The sequence below is a fragment of the Podarcis erhardii genome, assembly GCF_964252035.2.
Source record: "Podarcis erhardii genome assembly, chromosome: 7".
NCBI classification, from domain to species: Eukaryota; Metazoa; Chordata; class Lepidosauria; order Squamata; family Lacertidae; genus Podarcis; species Podarcis erhardii.
This window is the reverse complement of record NC_138511.1, coordinates 60575064-60597862: the sequence shown is the minus strand read 5'-3', so window position 1 is coordinate 60597862 and position 22799 is coordinate 60575064. Positions and strand designations below refer to the sequence as shown.

Below are 22799 nucleotides of genomic sequence, written 5' to 3'. Positions count from 1 at the left end.
GCCTCATTCTAATTCACCAGGCATCTACAGCAGCTCACATCACATATATAGTCATAAATACACACACAAGCAGCTAAGGCAAAAAGATGCTCCAAAAGTTTTTAAACCGGTGCTTAACAACATTGGTGCTTGGCAAATGGAGGCAAGAAGGCTTTCCAGACAAAATCTTTTCCTCCATGGCCTGCCTAGGGGGCAGACAGAAGAGATTCAGTCATGTCTGGGCCTCCATTCAGCAAGTTGAAGCAAGGAAGAATAGATGGCACAGCTGGACTTTTTAAAGTGTTAGCCCTAACACTAAACTGTCTTGGATCTGTACTGATTTTAGCAGATCATCTTATATAGGCAGATTCATATAGCAGCAGACCATCCTTGAGATTCTCCAGAATCCTAAACTGCTTAAAACACCACCTTCAGTTGTTCCCAGAAAGAAACCACTACAACTGGCACTTTAAAGATCTTCATAAATCCTGGTGAAATATGCTGACCTTGGCAATGCCTGGTTAATAGCCTAAAACCTGTAGGCTATACTAACTACTTCATGAAGCCTTCAAAAACCACTCAAATGTAACAGTTGATTAGCTGAAAATGGACATTGCCAAGGCATAGATAACCAGGAAGGATGCACCAGCTGAAGCTGGCAGAAGGCACAATAGTAGCCAACAGGGCCAGGTTTTCTTGCTCCCTGCTTTGTTGAGGCAAAGACCATGAGGTGGCAGGAAAGCCTCTACTGGTTTCTTTCCATCTATACAGTGGTACCTCTGGGTAAAACTTAATTCATTCCGGAGGTCCATTCTTAACCTGAAACTGTTCTTAACCTGAAGTACCACTTTAGCTAACAGGGCCTGCTGCCACCGCACGATTTCTGGTCTCATCCTGAAGCAAAGTTCTTAACCTGAGGTACTATTTCTGGGTTAGCGGAGTCTGTAACCTGAAGTGTATGTAACCCAAGGTACCACTATACACAGAAAATAATTCACTACCCAAAACCGAGAAACAGACCAATTTTATTACAAAGCTTTTTCTTCAAAAAAATGAAAATAAAAAGTTCTTTTTTTAAAAAAAACCACAATATATATATCTTCCCTGCCCTGCCCCCAAAAGACAAATACAATGATCTTTCATTTCACCAATACAAGTATCGAAGAGCTGCATGGATCTTGCATCCCAGAGACTAAAAAACAGCTAAACCAGAGGCTTAAAAAAATAAAAACCTTTCTCTCCCTGCCCCCCAACCCACCCCACCCTCTGCCCCAAGAGTGACATGGCTAAATTAGCAGCATCGTTGAGATTGACCCCTTACGGTGGCGCTCCGTGGAAGGATGCTCCCCCTTCCAATCCAATCCCACAACCCACTGAAAAATTCCACCCCCACCACTTGCACTTGGCTGGCGTGTGTAACCAAAACCACCCCTAGAACTTTTCTCCTAGAATATGGTGATATTTGAAAGGCCTTTTAAAAAAAGATGCCCTTATGAATCACTGGCTAGTTTCTGCACATGCCAGCTATAGGTTTTGGAACAGATTCTGAGGGTAAGGCCATGACAGGACAAAAGAGGATGGGACAAGTGAGCACCATGTGTGCTAAGTTCACAGGGAGGAGCATTTGATGCAGAACAGAGGAACCTTCACTCCTGCACTGTCCTCTGTGGAGAAAATGCATATTACTCTCCACAGCATGAGGAGACTTCACATTAATAAGCACTTCCACTGACACTTCCGCCATGCCCTAGAGGACTCCCTGTTCCTTGGAGGTGCTGACTGCAACTACCCCTCCACTCATTAACTTGCGCCTCTGGGATGCTGAGGAGCAGCATCAATTTGTGGTTACCCAGAACGGAGTCGATTCTTTCATGGGTGCTGCCTGAAACTTGAAGCTTCAACCCCCCCACCACCACCCACCCCCAAAAAAGCCTCCCAAAGTTTTATGGCTGTATCCATACCTCAAAAAACTATTCAAGGAAAACAACAAAAGACAAAAACCCAAAGCCCCAGAGCATATGTTTCTCCAAGGGGAGACCATAGTTTCAAAAGAAGAGAAGGTGCAGGAGAAAGGGAGACTTTAAAGTTTTTTGAAAAATGAAAAAACAAACACACACATGTCCCCAAAGAGGCAGCAGCAGGAACGCAAGAATAAGGGTTCCACTCAAGCTGTACCCCTGAGGCCGAGTAGGACTGTGTACCAAGCAGATTCCTCACCCCCAGGGAATCGCAGCAAGGAAATCCACCTGGGTCTCAAGTCCCCAAAATATTTATATAGAAATATCTACAGAAACTTATATAAAATACAAATCTTGTGGAATGGGAAGGTACCCAAGAGGCCAATCCAGGGAACCAGGGGACTGAGGGATTACCCGTCTGCCAGCTTCTTAGGTCGATTTTGTCTCTTCCTTTATGCTGTGGGATAAAGGCAAGGAAGAAGCAGCGTGTTAACAGGTACCAAAGGTTACAAATGTTAAACTGAGAAGCCTAACAAACCTGAACTCTCACACCAACCTCAAAAGGTTTAGCTCCTGTGTTCTTACACTGGTCCTCTTTCCTTTCAATGGCCCATCCATCTCCTCCTGTGCTGCTCTTAAAAAGGTACCAAAATCTACTGCCTGAAGAGACAGCCTCACCTTATTTCATGGTAGGGCTGCCTCTATGAGATGCTCTATGTGTGCATGGCTTTTCCATGAGGCAAGGAGCTCCTCATGCACACAGCTAGATGGTTCGTTTAAACAGCAAGGTACCTGGTTATGAAGATTTATGTGCACTTGGAGGCTCAAGAGTTGAACCAAAAGAGCTTCACTTTCCAAACATAACAAGCAGCAACACCATTCAGACAAGGGGAAAGGGGTCTCACCCTTTGGGCTCTGTCGTGTCCTCTTTTGCCTTCTCTTCCTCTTTCACTTCTGTAAGAGATCATGGCATGCAGTTATATAACTAGGTGCAGAAATGATTCTTGGACACAAACTCCGGCCTTTAGCCTGCCCTAATATTCTTGTATTTGTTTTCTCTCTGAAATGTATGCCCTGTTGCCTCTCACTATGCCCATCCTCCTTCTAACCTCCCCAAGAGCTCTACATTTATTAATATTGTTATTTATAAAATGATTCTTTTGAGAGGGCTCAACATTTGGGGCAGAGCCCACCCAAGGCAGTTTATACAACATAAAAACACAATGCAAAAGAAGAAAAAACACAGCACTATCAATCTGTTAAAAATAGGCCAGTTTCCACAAGAAAGGTAATTCAGCTTTTTGCAAACTCAGCTTTTGTATAATTAATAACAGCAGCAGGAACAAGTTTCAAGGCCTGTGGACATATGCTTGGAAGTGTGTGCACAAGGCCTGCTGAAATCTCACAAGTCAGAAAGGTGATTGAACATTTCGTAACACTGGGAGTGGGATGTGGTGGTAAAAATCAGAGCAAATTGTGCAAATTAATTAAAGTAAATTAAGCTACCTAATCTTACAATTTCTAACCTGCCCCCATACCCTACCCATTGGACATGGCTTCTCCCATATGGATGCTGTGGGTCTTTGGCTGGGGCTCTGCTCGGAGTGTATTGGCAGGAATAGGCAAACTTGGCCCTCCAGATGTTTTCAGACTACAACTCCCATCATCCCTAGCTAACAGGACCAGTGGTCAGGGATGATGGGAACTGTAGTCTCAAATCATCTGGAAGGCCGAGTTTGCCTATGCCTGGTCTTGGGCTCCAGAGGTCCAGGCATAGGAGAAGCTGGCTTTTTTGTGGTCACCTCTTCTTCATTATCTGCAACTCCCTGTGCCCAAGGAAGCCCCCTCTCCTCTTGGCTTTTGGGAGGCAGACAAAAACATTCCTCTTTCCCCAAGGCTTAAACAATGTAACATTTGGATTTTATATATACATATTACACCACAGGGATCTGAAGATGGGAATAGAAATTAATTAATTAATCCTTCAAAGGGTCAGATTTTCAAAGTTCTAGTGACTCCAATGATGGATTGTTTTGTTTCTAAAGTTGGGAATTGTCACTTCTCCAACATGACAGGGGTAAAACTTTCAAATTACAAAGCAGCCACCATTAAGCTTGCTGTTTCCCTGGGAACACAGAACCAGCAGATATGCTCCTGCAGGCAGATGAATCATAACAGAATCATAGCACTGTAGAGTTGGAAGGGACCCTGATGGTTACTTATGAAATCTGCAGCCAGCTACGCTGTCAAATGCAGTTCTCTTGCTGCCACCAAAAGAAAGCAATGCAAAAGAAAGATAGGCATTCCATACTTGGGAATGCTGGGAGCGCCCCCTCCCAAAGGCTGGGGTCTTGAAGAACAGGGTGCTGCTCAGAAAAAGAGGGTCACATCCATACCACCATTTGCTGCCTACAGTGGTTCCTTTCTAAAGCCAGACAAGACCGAGCATAGAATCTCTTAAAATGCAAGATAGGCTGGTCGGCAGCTACTCAGAGGCAAGAGAAACACATTCTGCACATGCTCAGAAGCACTTAACACTACTTTATAGGTACTCAACAGGTGGTCTGGGGGTACCTGGTGCTGCAACATTACTGAGCAAAGCAGGTACGGACTTGAGCAGCTCCTTGGACGTGAGACTGCCACATGTAAGAACCAGCTATAATTATTTTTCAAAAGCATATCCAGTGGTTTCAGCAGAAGAACTACCTAGGGGACTGAACCCTGAAAAACAGTAAAAATGTCAGTCAGTAGCTGTTAAACTGCGGCTTTCCCCACCTCCTTTCTTCTCCTCCTCCTTCTCCTCTTCTTCCGTTTTTGCCCGTTTGGCCTTCTTGAAATTGGCAACGTTTTTGCGCCCACCTTCCCCTTCGTCTTCAGAGTCAGAGAATTCCTCATCACAAGCTATTCTCTTGTCTGATGAGCGGACTGGAGGGGGAAGAAAAGAAAAGGCTGTATCAGAGACCACCAGGCTTTTGGTTTCAGGCAGGGGAGCCTTCAGGAGTAACTGAAAAACTATAGATGGAAAGTGCACACACATACAGAGACAAAAGCAAAGTTCCACTGTTCGAAGCACACAATGTTATTGGATATTTGGTGGACCACCACTCTTTCCAGGTCAGCCAATCCTGGCTCTGAGATTACAAATTGTAATAATGAAACACGGAGGTGAAAGACAATCCTAAGCCACATTATGGGTCCTACAAAGAGCCAGAGGTGGCAGTTGCTCCTTGGCTGGGGCTGCATATCTAAGGCAGGGCAGTCCCCACTGACCAGAAAAGGGACTGGTCCCTCTACTGTTATCCTGCTAAAGGTTGCACATTTCCCCTGCTCTAACTACCCAAAGTGTGCACCCGCCTATGCATGATCCAAGGCAGCAATCAATCTCCACAGCCCCAAAGAACTCACTGGAAATCCGCTTGTCAGGATCCTCTTCATCTTCATCTCCACTGTCCTCTGGAACGGCATCCTCCGGGATCGGCTGCATTTGGACTCCAGGAGCATGGGGAAGCATTCGCAAGTTCTCAAAGAGACGTTGCCTGTGGCCAAGCAATCACAAAGGGCCCACCAGAGAGCCATCAGAAAGGGACAACAAGAAACACACATACACAGAGAGAGAGCGTAGAAGTGTCTAGCCTCACTTGTGAGACAAGCAAGACAAACTTACTTAATCTTCTCCAGATATTCATTGGTGTTCTGGTTGGTCATGTTGGAAGGGCTGATGTGGAGCTTGAAGTCCGGCCCAAAATATTCAAAATAATCGTTGTATGGAAGCTCTGCAGAAAGTTTTGTTTTTTTTTAAAGGAAACAGAATGTTACTGGGTCTCCAGTATCGAGGCAATTCAAATACTGGCTGTAAGAAAAGGCAGGTGCAAATGAAGAAGGGGGCAGAAAATGCTTCTGTCAAGGAAGACTCTTCACATTTCCATGATGCTGCCTCCATTTTAGCAGTGAAAGAAAATGCATGCAAAAACATTTAATCTGCATAGGATGCAGATATGGCTTGTTTGGAGGGGTGGTGTGTGTCCTACCCCAAATGCACACAGCTGCAATGCAAAATTCCTATCACATTACACTGCTTGAAATTCTCTGGGACTCTGAGGTTCTCAGATTAATATGAACCACTGGAGACCTTTTTGCTTAATCGGTTGCCATTAATTTGATTTTAATTAATTTTTATAATGAAATATTTTTAGAATGTGTGATTATTTGATTGTTTGATTATTTGATTATTGTTAGCCGCCCTGAGCCCGGCTTTGGCTGGGGAGGGCGGGATACAAATAAAATTTATTATTATTATTATTATTCTAGCCCTAAGAAAGATTGCCAGTTTCGTTGCTATAAATCCCATGTAAAGCCCAACTCCTCATTGTCTAACTAGGCTGCATGCAGGCCTGGTTCCCCTCAAAGTCCATTTCCAGAGAGCTCAACATCACAAGAATCTTTTAAAGGTATTCTAGAAATCAAACGGCTGGTGACTTTACCATTTGGAATATCTGTATTCAAAGCCACAGCAGTCTCATAGGTCCAGCACCTGGCCACGTTGCGGATGGTGTAGCCGCCCCCTCCGAGCATCAGCATGGGCAAGTTAAAGCTCTTGATGAATTCCACACACTTGGCATGACCTGAGAGAAGCAGAGAAGGGAAGAAGGGTGTTGCTGGGAGAGGGGTGGAGAGCTTCCGCACAATAATGAACTGTCCAAACTACATGTGCCCAACAGCAGAAGCAACCCAATAAGCCACTTTTATTTTATTTTTTTAATGAATATTTATTAGAATTTTCAGTAACAAAACAAAAACAAAAATAGACAAAAAAAAGACAAAAATGACAAAAATACAAAACTTAAAAACAATTAAAAACACATAAAATTTCAATTGCTTATTTTCCTTTAACTTGTTTCTCAGACCTCCTCACACCTCCCCTTCTTGTATTCCAATTTAAATTATTAGCTCAGCAAATCCTTATTACTTATTTCTCAACTTTACTTAATAATTTAGTTTAACATATTATTTTACTTTTTCTCTTTCTTCCATTTCCTTAATTTATTTTTGCAAACCTTATCTTCATTTAGTTTAGACCATTTTAGAGACCAGTTTTAACTTATCCAAACTTAAACATCAATAGTTATACATCAGTACTCATTCTTAAACATTTTTCCTAATGTCGACCCAACTTCCCTTCCACGACTTTCCCAATTTTCATACCAATAGCAAAACAATATAAAAACAGAACAAATTATAATTGTATACCCTTTGGATTCCCAAACTCCACCCACCCCCTTCCCAGTTTCAGTCGCCAGCAAGTGTCCATCAGTCTCAATATAGTATTAGCCTGGAGATCTCACATCCAAGGCTCTTAAATCTCTCTCAGTTCCTCTCTGCCGGTCTTTTTGATAGTCCTTAATGTTAAACCCCAAATCTCGGAGAGGCTCCGGCCCAACAGGATCCATGTTTCTTCCAGCCAGACCTCCATACTTAAAAATGAAGCCTATGGGGTATTCCAAATCTTGTTTCATACTCCTTTCAAGTCCAAATGTCCCCAAAGCTCCAGCTTCCACCTTAATCAAATTTATAATCCTTCGATCTTCAGATCTCCACATAAGGAGATCTCTCAATTTTCCACTCTCCAATTCTGGCCAGACTTTCCACATCAAGTTTTTATTTTGCTTTGTTGCCATCATGTCAGGCCTCAAGTTACAGCTCTCCTTTAACATCTGCAAAATTACAGCTCCTCCTTCCTTTTCTTCAGGGGCAACATATGTTTCCTTCTCCATATTTTCAAAGCTCTCAGGTTTCTCTATTTGTCCAATTGAATAGGCTTCGTGTTTCAAATCCTTATCAAATTCAACCATGTTATTTACTGTTAAGTCCAGAGTTGTGACGTTTATAGCCAAAACATCAATTTGGCCTTGTAACTTTCCCAAGAGAGTAAATGCTCTATCCAATTCAGCCTGGATTTTCCCTCCTCCAGCCATTCTTGTAATGTCCCTTAACCCCCTCTAGGGGGATTTTGGTTCCTTAATGCTCCTTTCAGCTCAAATCCAAAAATCAAGTTAGTTTGTATCAGCCCTTCCTTATTTTCAACAAATTGTAACAAATATAACCAGCAGGAACAACAGAAACAAAGTTCTCTTTTTCCTTCTTGACAGCTAACTTGACAGCTGTCAAACTCTTCAGTACTTCATCAACAGGCTCTCTCACGGAACTCTCCCAGGTCCGGGGGGGTGACACTTCAGCTCCCAAAATTAGTTCTTTATCCTCCAGTAAGATTTTTTGTAATAGCAAGCCGTGAAGTTAAAAACTTTTACAAAAAAGAAAGAAAGGATTCTCTCGACCTTAGTTAGCAGGTCCTTTGCTTTAAATTATTTACAAGGGGTGGGGGGCGGACTTCCTTTTTAAACCTTCCCCGCTCGTTCCTAATTCATCAAAATTTCCTTTAAAATTCCAATTTCCGTACTACTCACGGGTTGTTGCTTTAGAGTCCAATTGTTCAAAGAAAAAAGTCAGCGCTCTCCGATAATGGCTTGCGGCTTCACTCCGCAGAAGAAGCAGTCTACTCTCAGCACCGCACCGCGCCGCACCCCGTCCCCGTTCCGGAGCCTTTAAAAAGGCTCCTTCGCAGATTGGGGGGGTGCAAATGGTGCCCGCCGAGTCACCACGCTCACAGGCTTCCGCGCCTGTGATTTTTAAGGGTCCCCGCGTCGCCGCAGCGGCAAGACCCAGTCCTGCGGAGCCGATTCCCTCCAGAGCTCGGACGGAATCCGCCATTAGTCGATGGCGCTAACCCGGAAGTCGCCAATAAGCCACTTTTAAAACATATCTCCTCAATAGGACCTTTTTAGATGACATGGTTCTACCTTGGAGGCGCAAGGCAGGTCCTGAATAAGCCTGCTTACCTTTAATGGTCAGATTAAAGCAACCCAGCCTGTCCCCCGATAAGGAATCTGAGCCACACTGCAATGCAACAGCACTAGGCTGGAATGTCTCCATCACTTTGGACATCACCTGGTCAAAGAAGAGAAAGAGTCCAGATGAATACCTGAGCAGGATGGGCCTGCAGCAAGCACATAAATTCACACACATTTTGATTATCAGACCCCACCCCCCCATTCAGTGCAAACTCGTATGTTTACTAGGAAGTCAGTCCCACTGCATTCAAGTGGGCTTATTCCAAGTACGTAAGTGTACAGAAGATTGCAATCCTAATTCCTTACTTTTTGTGATGCGTTCCTGCAAGAAATCAGGAAATAATCTACTGCCCCCACCCCCCACTAGCTCCAAACCACAGCCATTCTCTCTAGTGCCCCTCTGGAGCTCAGCACAATGGAAGAAGGATCCCCCCCCTTCATCTCTAAGCTAGAAGAGCAGATTGGGAGTCGACACATCACCCTTGCCTTAGTGAGCAGAAATGTGGAACACTAAGGAAGAATATCCCACCACAAGGAACATTCCAGAAAGGGAAACTTACCGGCTTAAAGATGGCTTCATAGGACTCATCATCTATCCCATCCCGGAGGGGGTAGTTGACTGCGTAATATTTTCCTTTGCCTGCACCAATGTCCTAGAGGGTAAAGGGAATGAGACACTGTGAAATAACCTGGGCTGGGTCTCTTGGCCTTTGGAGGTCTCACTGCCCTCACAGCACTGCTCTCCTCAATTTGCATAGGACACCCAAGGGCTAGCATGTCCTGCTTTTCCAAATTTAAGAGGGCAACTGAGACCTTGTCCACAAACTGCCAACATCTCATTCAGACCTGCCTCTCCGCAACAAATCTGAACACAGCAATTTAGAAAAGGCAATGCTAGGTATATTTTGTATCAGTATTCAATAAAACAGAGCTGGGGAGAGGTTAGTGGAACCCCCCTCTTTTACCTGATTAAAATACGCAGATTTAACAAATATGCAAGCTAGCTTACTTTGTGGTAATCTGTTCTATGTCCGCAGGCTTCAGATGAGGGAAAAGGACCTACAGAAGAGCAAAGTCCCACCACTTGATCACATGATATTGACCACACTCCTTCCAGTTTGAGATTTTACCAGGAATACTTGTAAAAAAAAAAAAAAAAAAAAAAACTTTCCCTCACATGTAAAGGGCTAAAAACACAATTTTAGAGATTGGGTGCGGTGGGAGAGCGAGGCAATCCTCTGGATTCTGAATTCTGTGGCCAGCTTTCTTGCTGCAATCACAATAGCATGAAAAATACAGCCACCTGCTTGTAGATATTTTCAAGGGGAGGCAACTAATACTGTGAGTGCCTGGTGAACATTATGCATTAGTTTTAGAACGGGAGAAGCTCATGAACAAAGCTGCTCTCTTCATCAAAGGGCCTGGGAGGTGTCACAGGGGAACCTTGCTGTTTCAACCAGCCTTCCAAGGGAGGTGCTGCTGCAGCCTCCTTTCTCACCCGCAGGTCCCCTGTTCCTGGGAAGTATTCGCCATACTTATGGAAAGATGCTGTCATGACACGGTCTGTAGTGTAGAAGGCCTCCTCCACACCATCGCCATGGTGAATGTCTATGTCGACATACAACACTCTCTGGTGGTACCTGGGATTGGAAAGGGGTTGTCAGACTGGCATTACAAGGCCCAAAACCACTTACTTGCCCATGACAGGGAAGAAGGGAAACGGAGCATAAAGCTGTTGGTTAGCCACAGAAACCTGTATGCAGGGACCCATCTTCCCATAAAGGAACCCTCAATAAAATTCCAGGAGCCCCCAAGGTTCCTAGGAGCACTGTTTGGAAATCATCCCACTAGCCTGATACCCCCGTATCAGCTTCTTTACTTGTTGTAGGATGTAAGGTATTAGCGCAGGGGTCGGCAACGTGTGGCCCATGGGCCTGATGCGGCCCACAAAGACCGTTTTCCAGCCCACGAGCCGCCCGCTTGGCAAGTCCTCCGCGCACTGTGCTAAACCAGCATGGTGACTCACTGAGCGGCACTGGAAATCGTGTCTGCGCATGTCCAGACACCGAAAATCGCTTCTGTACAGGTGCAATTTTTGGTGTCTGGGCATGCGCAGAAGCAATTTCCGGTGCTGCAGACATGCACAGACACGATTTCAGGCATCGTGCTGCACCAGTCTGGCCCACGATGATCTCCACGGGAGTGATCTGGCCCATGGCCGGTAAACCTTGCCAACCCCTGTATTAGCATGCTGCATCTGAATTTTTGTGCCATACAGCTATCAACACTAGTGGCTGCTGACAAATTTATCCTGCATGAATTTGTAACTCGAATCTCCTTTAGAAGCCATCTGGGTTAGGGGCTACCACCATAAATTGTGGCAACAAATTCCCTACAATTGTTATGTCTTGGGTGAAGAAGCAATTTTCTTTTGCCTGCCTTGAATCTCCTTGCCAAAACAGTTTAATTGAGCTTTATTTGACACAATCTCCAACTATCTTCCCTGATTACAGGTCAGACCCCATAAGTGTACATATGAAGTTCTTTGCCCTGACTTTGCTCACAAGAAATACAGACTAGGAAAAAAGAGTTAAAAACTGCTGTATCGGTTATACAGTCGATTGCACAAGGGACAGTCATGAAAATGGAAGACTGAGGAGCATCAATGGACTAGAGGCAGCAAACATTTTAGGCGTGTTTGGTATGTTTGTGACTGCGCATGTGCGCATTTTGCCAAACCCAGAAGTGACCCAAAAATGTCACAAAAGGGGTGGGGCGGGCTTACGTGGGTTCTGCTGACATGCACGGGGGTCTGGAAAATAACCCCTGTGAAAAATAGTCACTGCCTGTACTACCTGGTGGACAAGAACTCAAGCAGCTGAACATTTCCCCCTGGAAAAAGAAATCCCTGTGCATATAAAACCAGTATGCTGGAAATAAGGCTAAACTGGAGGTTTTCACCCAATATCTAGCTAGCTTTCCTTGTGTTAAACTATTTTTGAATTGGATTAATCAAGCAATCCTCCACTTGCAGTTTGAAGCAGTACAGTCCAAGAAGATATTTACATTTCAGAATGACAAATTCAGAGAGGTATTATAATATAATCATATAAAAATCAGTAGTAAAACGCAGAGGGGGGCTACTTATAGGGGAGGAGCTGTTATCATCTCTGCAAGATCTGAGACTATTGTTTCTGGGAGCTTCAGGGGTAAATTGTTGTACGTACTTTAGCAACTCCAAGATGGCCAGAACGATGTCATTGACATAACAGAAGCCTGAGGCTTCAGACTTCTTGGCGTGATGCAAGCCTCCTGCCCAGTTCACAGCAATGTCTGTCTGCTGCTTGTTCAGCTTCACTGCACTGGCTGTAGAGAGAATTTCAGACCAATGACACAACCAGATAGCAAAGAATCGTACAGCAGGAACCCTAAAACTTTGCGGAGGATACTCAAACTCTACAACTGAATGCAGAATTGCTTATAAACAATCCTTTGCCAGGTTTCCCCTCTATCTACAAGGGAGACGGCAACCTCAGGGGTGGTGCCCCCGATTGAAAAAAGCTGCACAAAGAGATTTAGTCTCCATGCTGCTTATATATGTATGTATTGATTCTATTGTGGTATTCCATGTGGCTTTCTTTTCAAAACTTAAATTAACTGCATCACCTGGAAAACCAAGCTATAGGATAATTACTAAATAAAACTAATAGTAAACACACTTGCCAACAAAATTATCAGAACTCAGGTTGTGGAGTGCAAGTTCCATTGTTTTCGAATCCCAATTTTCCCAAAGTGTCAGGCGTAAGGAGAACAGGAACAAGACGTTAAGAACAGACTGCAATTCTATTTTCACTCATTTAGGAATAAGCCCCACCAATACAGTCTAACTTCCAAGTAAACATGCACAGGGTTGCCCCTTTAATTAAGCAACATTTAAGACCTTGTTAGAGATATATTTTTCACACTTCAATCTACATTTTATTCATCCTTTTTTAAAAAAAAATAGTTGTTACTTACCAACTGACCCTCCTGTAGAAAGCTGACAAAATTCAAACAAGCCATCAAACACAGGACAGTCTTCTCCAACATTGACTTGAATAAAGAAAGAAAAAGAAAACACTGAGGAGACAAGATTTAACTTAAGGGCCTTAATAGACTGGAGAACAGAGATGAAGAGCTATCAGAACTCTGAAACAACTTATCCCCGAGACAACAACAGTACTTTAACCCATCTGAAGGGTGGGTGAAGAGGAGAGGAAAGGTGGGAATCTGGCAGAAAGTCACAGAACTGTAAACTAGGTGGACAAGATTTCCCGTTCAAACCTGCCCATGTTAATCCAGACGTGTAGCACAACTAGAGAGCAGCTGCACTGAAATGGGGTGCTTGCAGAAAAAGTATATCAACCTGTTGGCTACTCAAGACAAGATCTTGTATTTGTAAAACCTGTCCCTTGGCACAGAATACAAAACGCATTCCAGGGTGGGAATCAACGCTAGAGTAACTCGCCACCTGCTGGAGTCACATGGAACTGAAAGCAGGAGCTTAAATCTACTATATATACCAGTACTTTGGAAAGTGGATTATCTGTTTGTCCATCTGCTCTCTATAGGTTTGGCTTCCTCTCAAGATTTTGTTGCCAAGCTTGGCATGAAGATTTATGAGGTGGTGGAGCCAGTCTTTGTTAATGTTTGGACACTGGGTGCCATTCTGAAACCAGATGGTGAACTAAAGCTTCACTTTGATGTGACTTTGTCCGATTTTTGGTGTGACAGGTCTTTTTGTTGTTGTTTAGTCCTTTAGTTGTGTCCGACTCTTCATGACCCCATGGACCAGAGCACACAAGACACTCCTGTCTTCCACTGCCTCCCGCAGTTTGGTCAAACTCATGTTAGTAAACTACTCCAATTTGGACACCTCTGAAGATACTGCCACCCGATTTGCAGGACTTTTCCGAAATTGGCAGAGCACTTCCAACCTGCACCAATCTAGATGCCTCTTGAGATACTGTTGCCAAACAAAGCATGAGGGTTCCTGAGGTGGAGGAAGTGGTTTTTGCCTATGTTTGGAAGGCAGACACCATGTTGAATCAAGATGGCAGACCAAATGAACCCTAATTAAACATTTTCTCTCTCCACTCCCACAAACTGATTCATAGCCAGATCCACACATTTCCCTGGGTCAGGTCAGAGCCCTGGGTGCATGTGTGCACAGCCCCAAAACTCACAAATTACACTATACATTTAAAAATCACAATATTTGTTGGTTAATTTTCCAGGCAGTGCTAGGCACTTTCTGCTAGTTAGTAACTATACAGCATTTAAGGTGCTTCATGTAGCTCAGAACACTTCAAACCTAATAAACAATGGTTTGTTGTTACATGAATAAGCCTCTCCGTTGAGTCTCCTACATCTCCACCCCTTTGTGCAGAGGTAAGGTAAAGGTAAAGGGACCCCTGACCATTAGGTCCAGTCGTGACCAACTCTGGGGTTGCAGCGCTCATCTTGCTTTATTGGCCGAGGGAGCCAGCGTACAGCTTCCAGGTCATGTGGCCAGCATGACTAAGCCACTTCTGGCAAACCAGAGCAGCGCACGGAAACACTGTTTACCTTCCCGCCAGAGCGGTACCTATTTATCTACTTGCACTTTGCCGTGCTTTCAAACTGCTATGTTGGCAGGAGCAGGGACCGAGCAACGTGAGCTCACTCCATCGTGGGGATTCGAACCACCGACCTTCTAATCGGCAAGCCCTAGGCTCTGTGGTTTAACCCACAGCGCCACCCGCGTCCCTTTGTGCAGAGGTGGTAGATATTAAAAGCTTGAACTTCACATTGAGGACAAATAAAGGGGGCAAAGAGGAGGAGGGAATATGCAAGCCCAAGGCTTGATGTACTTATTTTCCTAATGACAAGTCATGGTTTATAATGTTTTGTATGAATACAGCTACTGTCCTACTAGGGTAAGCCAGTGTTATCCCTAATGGTTTCTGGAAGCTTAGTACAAGCTGATGACAATGCGAAGTGATTTTACTACTGCAGGTACCAAATTCTGCTGCTCATATCTTATCTATACCCATACTTTTTATATTTTCAAAAACAAGATTACTGTGTGGAGAAAGTTCCCTTTCAGCTCCAACTACCAGCAAAGATAAAATAATCACACTCAGAACATACATCGCTGCATTTGCTTGCTGTACTCAGACATGTTGTCTGGGCGAATCGACCGCAGAAACTTGATGTAGTCATCACTGTGGTATTTGGTCATTTCTTCAGCACTAGCCTTATAGGGTCGCTGTAATGACACAGTTAAAAGAAAACCTAAATAATGCAACAAAATGTTAACACAGTTCAGACTCTACCAATAATGCTTTCCAGCAGCATTTCTGTTCAAGAGTCTGAGCAGTACAGGAAAGGTGAGAACCCAATGGGAGGGTCTAGTTTCTACTTCTACCTTACAATGTAGAATGAAGGAACTGATGGAAAGGACTGTGTAGGAAAACCTAAAGAGCAGAGCTCACAAATCCAGGTACAATCAGACCTGTATCTCTGTCATTGATAAGCTTAAGCATCAGTGTGTTGTTCAATTTGATGGTATATTTTTTAAGGCAGGTCTGTAAACAGCCACGTGAGTTAGGATTGCCTTTGTCGGCATCCAAGGGTTGAACAGCCAGCTGGCTAGTCCCCAGCTGGATCATCTCCTTCCATCCGTCACGCTGCGAAGATCCCTCGACCTCTGGTTCCGACATATATCAGTGACCCAGGTCTGCTGATATGGGCATACTTTACTTAGCAGAGCAAACTGCACAAACAGAAGAGGCTTGAGGCTGTGGATACATACTATGACTATGGGTTTATTAAATGTAAATTAGGACAAAGAAACATGTCATCTCTCCTTGTCGTCTTCTCAGAGAGAGTCAAAAGCAAAAGCAATACAGCGGAAGTTCCACTTACACCAGCAAACTGTGTTGGAATGTAAACAGACATGTGACACGTAACAGTTCTATGTCTGAACCAAAAGGTGGAATGGAATTTCCAACAGCCTTGTGGAAAACGGGTATCAATTTCTGTACAATATGTGAGATTAAGAATGGTTGGGTCTGTATTTTGCCTCAAATCACTTACTGATATTCATTAGCAGGAGAGAGAATAAAAACAGTAGGCTAGTAAACTTTTTGGACTTGTCTGCAAGACTACTTTAATGGAAAGCCAAAAAGGATGCCAGAGTGCCTTCAGAATTCAGAGAGAGAATTCTGACCTCATCATAGGCCAGAATGCACTCCCTTCATCTCACTGTGCCTGCCTCTGGATAAAAGTCCTGACGGGGCATGCCTAGTGGATGGGGCCCAATTGTCTTTTCCTGTAGGAGTGCCAGCAGCCAATCCTGCTATGGCAAGGGCGTCTTACATGCTATTCCCAGCTTCCCATCAGCTGTTCCAGCTTTTTTCTTCTAACCCTATTGCTGTCTGGTTTCTCATCAGTTTCCTCCCATTCCTATTTTTGTGAGTTAAGAGGTCGCATCAGACTGCTAGAACTCCATTGCTGCAGGTCCCAAACCACTTCCAGCCCAGCAAGTTTACATCCCACCGGGCCAATCACGCTGCAGCAAAGGGTCACTGGCTGTCCACCTCCCAACACACATTATTATTTGCAAAGTTTCATTTGCTTGTGATCACTCAGGGGAGTTTAGTGAATAAGTGGATTATTCTGTTTCCCCATGTCCTTTAATAAGGGTAGCTGATACAGTTTTTTGTTCTGATGTATTAAGAATGTTTCTTGTCTGTGACACCTTCTTATTATGCCCTGGTTTGCACATTACACTAAGCCAAACCATGGCTTAATACAAATATGCAAGAATTTGGCCTCCTAGAGCAGAGATCAGGATTGCTTTGCTTTTCTACACATGTTCAGCTGCTGCACTGTGCTAACCCATGGCTTGGCATGTTATCTGAATCTGGGGTTTGTGGTACAGCTCTCTCAGATAAACCTTTGTCATAGTTCGTGGTTAGTCTGGAGAGAGTTAAACTACAAGTCTGAGTCTGAATTACATGCTAAACCAAGCCATGCCTTAGCACAGCGCAGCAGCAGAAAAATGGGGGAGAGGAGCAAGGTGACCATGATTCCCTCTCCTGGAGCCTGCATGCTCACATGTTCACACTAAACCGGGTCGTGGCTTAGCATGATGCAGGAATGAGGCCTGCATCTTGGTCCCCAAATTGTGGATTTTTAAATAAGTAGTTAGAAACTTACATAGATTTCCATTTTTCTGTAGAGGCCATAGTTCAGAAGGAGATTGTGAGTCATTCTGATTCTGTGGGGCTTCATAGGGTGGCCTTGACCATAGTAATAGTTTCCAATGTCACCTGAGACACAAGAAGAAGAGAAATACACATTATGTTGTAAACAACTTTAGGAATGTTAACAAGGAATGGATGTGAGCATCATAGCAGAGAACAAATACTTTGCATACAGATGGTCCAAAGTTAAATCCCCAGCATATCCAATTAATAAGGTCTCAAGCAGTAAAGCTGAGAAATACACCCTTCTCCTAAGGAGCTGCTATCAGTCAGCAGACAAAAGCACACTATATGGAGCAATGGCCTGATTCAAAAATGCTGCTTGAGTTTGCTGCAGCTGGGAATGAAGATGGGGCAGGGCTTAAGATGTGTCCAGAAATTGTGCAGAGAAAAGAAACTCTGATAGCCAGGACACATGTGTGTGCACGCACACATCCAGAGCGCTCTTGCTGCTCAAAATTTAGAGTGGCCTCACACTTTATTTGGCAAACACATTGACTGCAGGTGTGCCAAAGCTTCCTGCAGCACAAACCATGATGAGTGATGTCTTCTACCAGAGATTGACCACAAATACAAAGGTTGTCTGCATATGGGACCTTATCGTAGCAGGCATCCAAGACTGCAGTGGGAATCACGTGGGAATGCAGCTCAATAAAGGCATTTCTTAAGGACACTGGTGAGAGTTTGGTCAAATAACTAGCTCTAAAATGCTCTGTTCTCAAGAGCGGATACCAAGAGAAAAATTGGCATTTCTGATTAGTTGCAGGTCCCTTCTAGATTCTATACAGAAGAGCCAATCCCTAAGTCGATACCTATTCAAGGTCAAAGCAGAGCTCAGTTGTGGAAAATAAACATACACTGGCACCTTAGTTACAAACTTAATCCATTCCGGAAGTCCGTTCTTAAACCAAAACTGTTCTTAAACTGAGGCACGCTTTCCGTAATGAGGCCTCCCACCGCTGGTGTCCTTCCACTGTTCGGATTCCGTTCTTAGACCAAGGTAAATTTCGCAAACCAGGACACTACTTCCGGTTTTGCCGAGTTTGTAAACAGGATAGTTCGTAAACAGGGCTGTTCTTAGACCGAGGTACTACTGGCCAAAAAGTTTGGAAACCAAGGTACGGGTTCTGATTGGTTCCCAACTGCACAGGTGCATTGGAAACAATAGCGGAAGCCATGCTGGACATTTGGCTTCCAAAAAAAGTTTGAAAACTGGAACACTCACTTCCGGTTATCGATCGTTCAGGAACCGGAACATTGGATTCCCAAGGCGTTTGGGAGCCAAGATACGACTTTCAGAAAAAACAGAGTTCAAATCAGAGTTCCAGGTTTCAATGCCATACAGCATTTGAGTAAGCACTTTACTACCAAATATATTTATGGCAGGTTAAATCAGTTGCCCTCCCTTATTGTAACAGAACATCAATGCTCCCATGGTTTTCTGTGCTTTGACTTCCACTGCTTCCATATGACAATTCCAAGAGAGGGTTTGATTAAAAAGTACGCCCAAGTATCTAAATGAGTAAGTTTGTTCTATAACCTGCTGGTCCAACACAATCTATACCTAGGATTGTTTCTGCCACAAATCAAAAGCTTTGTGTTAGAGTAATGTATAGATATGAGGCCCAGTCAGGAAAGAGAGAAGCAGCACTAAATCATCTACATACATCAAGATTGAGATCTTTATGTTCCTAATTACTGGAGAAGGGGAGTTTGCATTGGCTAAATATGGCACCAAAATAAAAACATATACAAAGTTTTGTATAACATAGCAAACCAAAAACTATCCAAAACATAGAACCAGCTTATCAACCACAAGGAAAGAATGGAAAGAATGTAACAATATTGTAAGGTGGGCTTCTTTAGGCCAGCTATTCCAGATGGAGTGCAGCAACCAAGAAGGCTTTGCTCCAAATCCCCACAAGTCTCAACTCTGAAAAGTGGGGGAGCTAAAACAAATTTGGGGCAAATGTGCAGGAGAAGGCCCTGTTACATACATAATATGCTGGACATGAGGAGCAAGTTGGAATAGACGAAGAAATGCATTCCTTCCCACAATACACAGTTAACTTACAGAACTTACTGCCATAATATGTGATGGCTTTAATGCTATGACACATACTTAGGAAAAGTCTCCTCTGAACACAAAAGAGTCTTTTTTTAAAGAAGTGAGTAAACAGTGCATAGAAACGTGCTGTCAAATATATATTTAAAGCCATAAGGCAAATTCATGGTTGACCAATGACTATTCAGTTGGTTAGAGTGTGGTGCTGATAATGCCAAGGTTTCAGGTTCTATCCCCTTAAGGTACAGCTGCATAGTCCTGCACTGCAGAAGGTTGAACTAGATGATCCTCAAGGTCCCTTCCAATTCTATGATTAACCATCACATTTGGAGGCAGCATGCCTCTGATTACAAGAGACTGGAACTAAACAACTGGGGAAGGCCATTACCCTTAGGCTATGCATGGGAATGTTCAAGAGACATGATCTGGCTGGCCAGCACTGAAAATGGGATGCAAAACTCTAGATCGGGGTACTCAACATAGTCCCCTCCAGATATTTTGGACTCGATGCAAGCTGTTGTCCAACACATCTGGCAGGCACCAGGTTGGGGGAAGGCTGCTGTACGTGAGCATTCATTTCATTTTTGTCAAAGAAAACAGATTTTAAGCCTGCATTATCTAAGCCAGTTTCTTTTCCAAAAAATAGGGTTCCAAAAAGTGCATATGTACGTGTTTAAGGAAATGCAAATATAAATCACATTTTTTATTTGCCAATGTACTTCCAGAAAACAAAACTGTTGCACAAAGAAGGGTTCTTCCCACACACCCAGGAACCATCTTCCCCAAGAGTCAAGAATACTGTTGGGAGTAACAAGTGATCCAGACCTGCCCTGTCCTAAGTGAGGAAATAGCTTCAACTCAGTTTTCATAAAGAGATGAAGTGCTTAAAACTGGTGTAAAAACCAGGACACAGGAGTTCTTCAGAGGCTTCAAAACGTTGTGGATACAGCCAAGCCTATGGCAAATAGAGAAGCCTAGAAAAGAACAGGCAAGAGCAGGAGCATCTCCTGCTGAAACACTGCCAAGAGAAGGAGGTAGAAGGGAAACTGCTCTGGGTAAGGTTTGGCCAGAGTGTGAAGGCAAATACCCCAGTACCTGGGAAAGCACCCTGGTGGAACTCACACACAACACCACATCCTATAAGGATACAATGCACTCTTACCACTACCAACAAATCCAAGATAATGTGCTGCTGATTTTGGGGAGGAAATCAAAGGCCTGAATGTCCCCTGGGAGAGAAACAGCCTTGAAGTTTGGAAGGAGCTTTTAGAAGTGGTGAGTGGGTAACCAGTTCTAGGTCCATTCCATAGGAGCTTCTCCCCAATGAACAGTATGATTTCTACTTCTCTCAACCCTGATATATCACCAGTTCCTCTTCCAAGGCGCTTTGAAAATTACCCCTCTTCCACAACTCAGACCATACCAACTGTCCATTTCTTGCCTGCCCAAAGCACCAACCTCAACACTACAATTCTCATTTCCCTCCATCCCACCACAAAACCCCCTCTGCAAAGCTCTTAATTCCCCCCCCTTAATTTTTCACCAATCCCACTGAACATCTTCCCCTGCCCATAAGCTTTTAGACAGCCACTTAATATCCAGTAGTGAGACCACCTCCAAGCAACCGGACAAGAAACCTTTGGCAAACTTGAGAATGATAGCTTTTTTGCCTCTTTTAGTTAAAGGAGATATGTGTGGGAATGTAAGCTAAAGGAAATGTCTGAAGACCAATAATTCTACTGGGCTTATTTGCACGTCTGTCCTACCTAGCTCAAGTTTTCCCTGTTTCCCACCACCCAGTTTTCCTATCTGACTGACTTCCCTGCTATTAGCCCACTGTCAGTGTTCAAAACTCCCATTGTTCTAGATGCATTTTGCGACAGGGAATTTCATTAGCGTGAGCAGTTTCTGAGCTCTGGGTACAGTACTGCGCCTAAGATTTCAGATTAAAACTGCAGACTAAAAGCAAAGGAGGACCTTTTTCTGCCTCCCCACTTCCAGCTACTCTCTTAAGACTTGAAAAGAGACCCTCTTAAGAATATTAGGGGAATGGGCAGGGGAAGAACTGGACCATGTGAAAAATGAACCTAATTATTTTAGCTGCAGTTTATTCATTTTCAGCTTTGTTATTTTTGTTATAAAAAAGCGAGCCTAGACATTCCGTTGTTGCGCCCATAACCTAGGTTTAAGGTGCCATTGAGCTCCTAGCTTTCATATCTCAGTTTCTAACACTGCCCACTGCCCTCCCATAAGCCATCTCCACAGTCCTCTCTCCCTGGAGCCCTCCCTGCTGCTCCCTAAATCTTCACCCACCCCATCTTCACCCGTACCCCAAGACGTCACCGCTGTTCTTTCTTCCTGAGCCATCCTCTCTGCCCCCACAACACCCACCTTCCCCTCCTATCTTCCCAAAAACCTTGTTCACTATTCCTTCCTCCTCACTCCACCCACAACAACCTGTGCACCCAACTTCCTTGAGTAAGACTCACATTTCCCTGCTCTTGCCCCCCAAGAGTCTTCCTCAGCGCTGGGGTCGGTTAGAGCAGAAGTCGGGGAGCCCAAGTGCTTTTCTCACAAACTCACTAGTTGGGTCTCAGGGAAGGCACCCCCAATCTCGCCCCCTCCAGCCCCACCTTCTGCAAAACCAGGGGACCGACAATGCCGGCCTACTGTGTAAAGTTGGCATAAGGATGCCCAAAATCACAACGAGTGAACAAAAAGTGATTCGGACGCCTGCTCTGCAAATGCTGCGCGCCATTTGATGCCCCTAAAGAGTCCACTTCCCTCTAGAGGTCTGCATTGGCGCCCCCCTTCTTCAGAGCCGCCGCCACCATCACCCCCTCATTCCTGGTGCGGTGCAGCTGGCCTGGCCTAGGACTGGGGAGAGCCAGGCACGAGTCCCAGTGGGTGACCTTGGGCCAAGTCAATCCTTACTCTCGGCCTAACCTACCTCGCAGGGTTGTTGTGACAGTAAGGAGAGCGTTAACACCGCCTGGAGCTCCTTTGGAGCAAAAACAGGGATGAAATACATAACTGTTCCCCCTTGTGGCTCTCTCCGTCCCCGCTTCCCAAGACCCTCGCCCCCCTCCCCACCCCCAGGTTACAAGACCCTCACTCAAGTTTCCCCTCCTCGCTAGCTCCTTTCATCGCTGCCCCCCGTCAACTCCCACCTCGCCTTCATCCCCTCCCTTCCTCCTCCCCCAAAACCAGAAGGCTGCCCCGGCCCTGCTTTCCTCCCTGCCCCCCTAGAACTTGCCCCCTCCGCGCCCCATCGCGAGCAGCCCCCTCTGCAAGCAGCCTGCCCCTCCCCCACCCCACCGCCAGCCTTCCTCCTCCGCTGCCCCCTCCCCAGCCCAGAGGCTCCCTCGTCAGCCCGTCCGCGAATCCAGAAGCCCCCGACCCACCGTCGTAGTAGTAGCAGACTTTCCGCTTGGTCCCCTGAGTCAGCGCCATTTTCCGCCGCCTCCCGTCGCCTCCTCAGCTCGGACCCGAGTCCCGCCACGCAACCGAGCCCGCCTGGGGGAGGGCGGCGGCGGGAGGGGGCACCATCCCCGCCCCTTCTAATCTCCACAGCCTATTGCAAGTGGAGATGTTCCACCAG

At 44.8% G+C, this 22799-nt stretch overlaps 1 protein-coding gene and 1 long non-coding RNA gene across 2 annotated transcripts; one reads left to right on the top strand and one right to left on the bottom strand.

Annotated features, from left to right (window-relative positions):
* On the top strand, nucleotides 1-1063 carry LOC309346594. Its single transcript, XR_014158702.1, has 2 exons — nucleotides 1-752; nucleotides 966-1063. It is a non-coding gene; the product is annotated as an uncharacterized lncRNA (long non-coding RNA).
* HDAC1 (histone deacetylase 1) lies at nucleotides 986-22767 on the bottom strand. Its single transcript, XM_081870400.1, has 14 exons — nucleotides 22603-22767; nucleotides 17087-17199; nucleotides 15014-15131; nucleotides 12860-12934; nucleotides 12070-12208; nucleotides 10341-10482; nucleotides 9403-9495; nucleotides 8831-8939; nucleotides 6419-6559; nucleotides 5602-5710; nucleotides 5343-5473; nucleotides 4713-4862; nucleotides 2843-2891; nucleotides 986-2394 (listed from the first exon to the last, which is right to left on the bottom strand). Exons 1-14 carry the CDS (start codon nucleotides 22649-22651, stop codon nucleotides 2367-2369), a joined length of 1446 nt encoding a protein of 481 aa, XP_081726526.1. The 5' UTR covers nucleotides 22652-22767; the 3' UTR covers nucleotides 986-2366.
* Nucleotides 22768-22799: the final 32 nt, after the last annotated feature.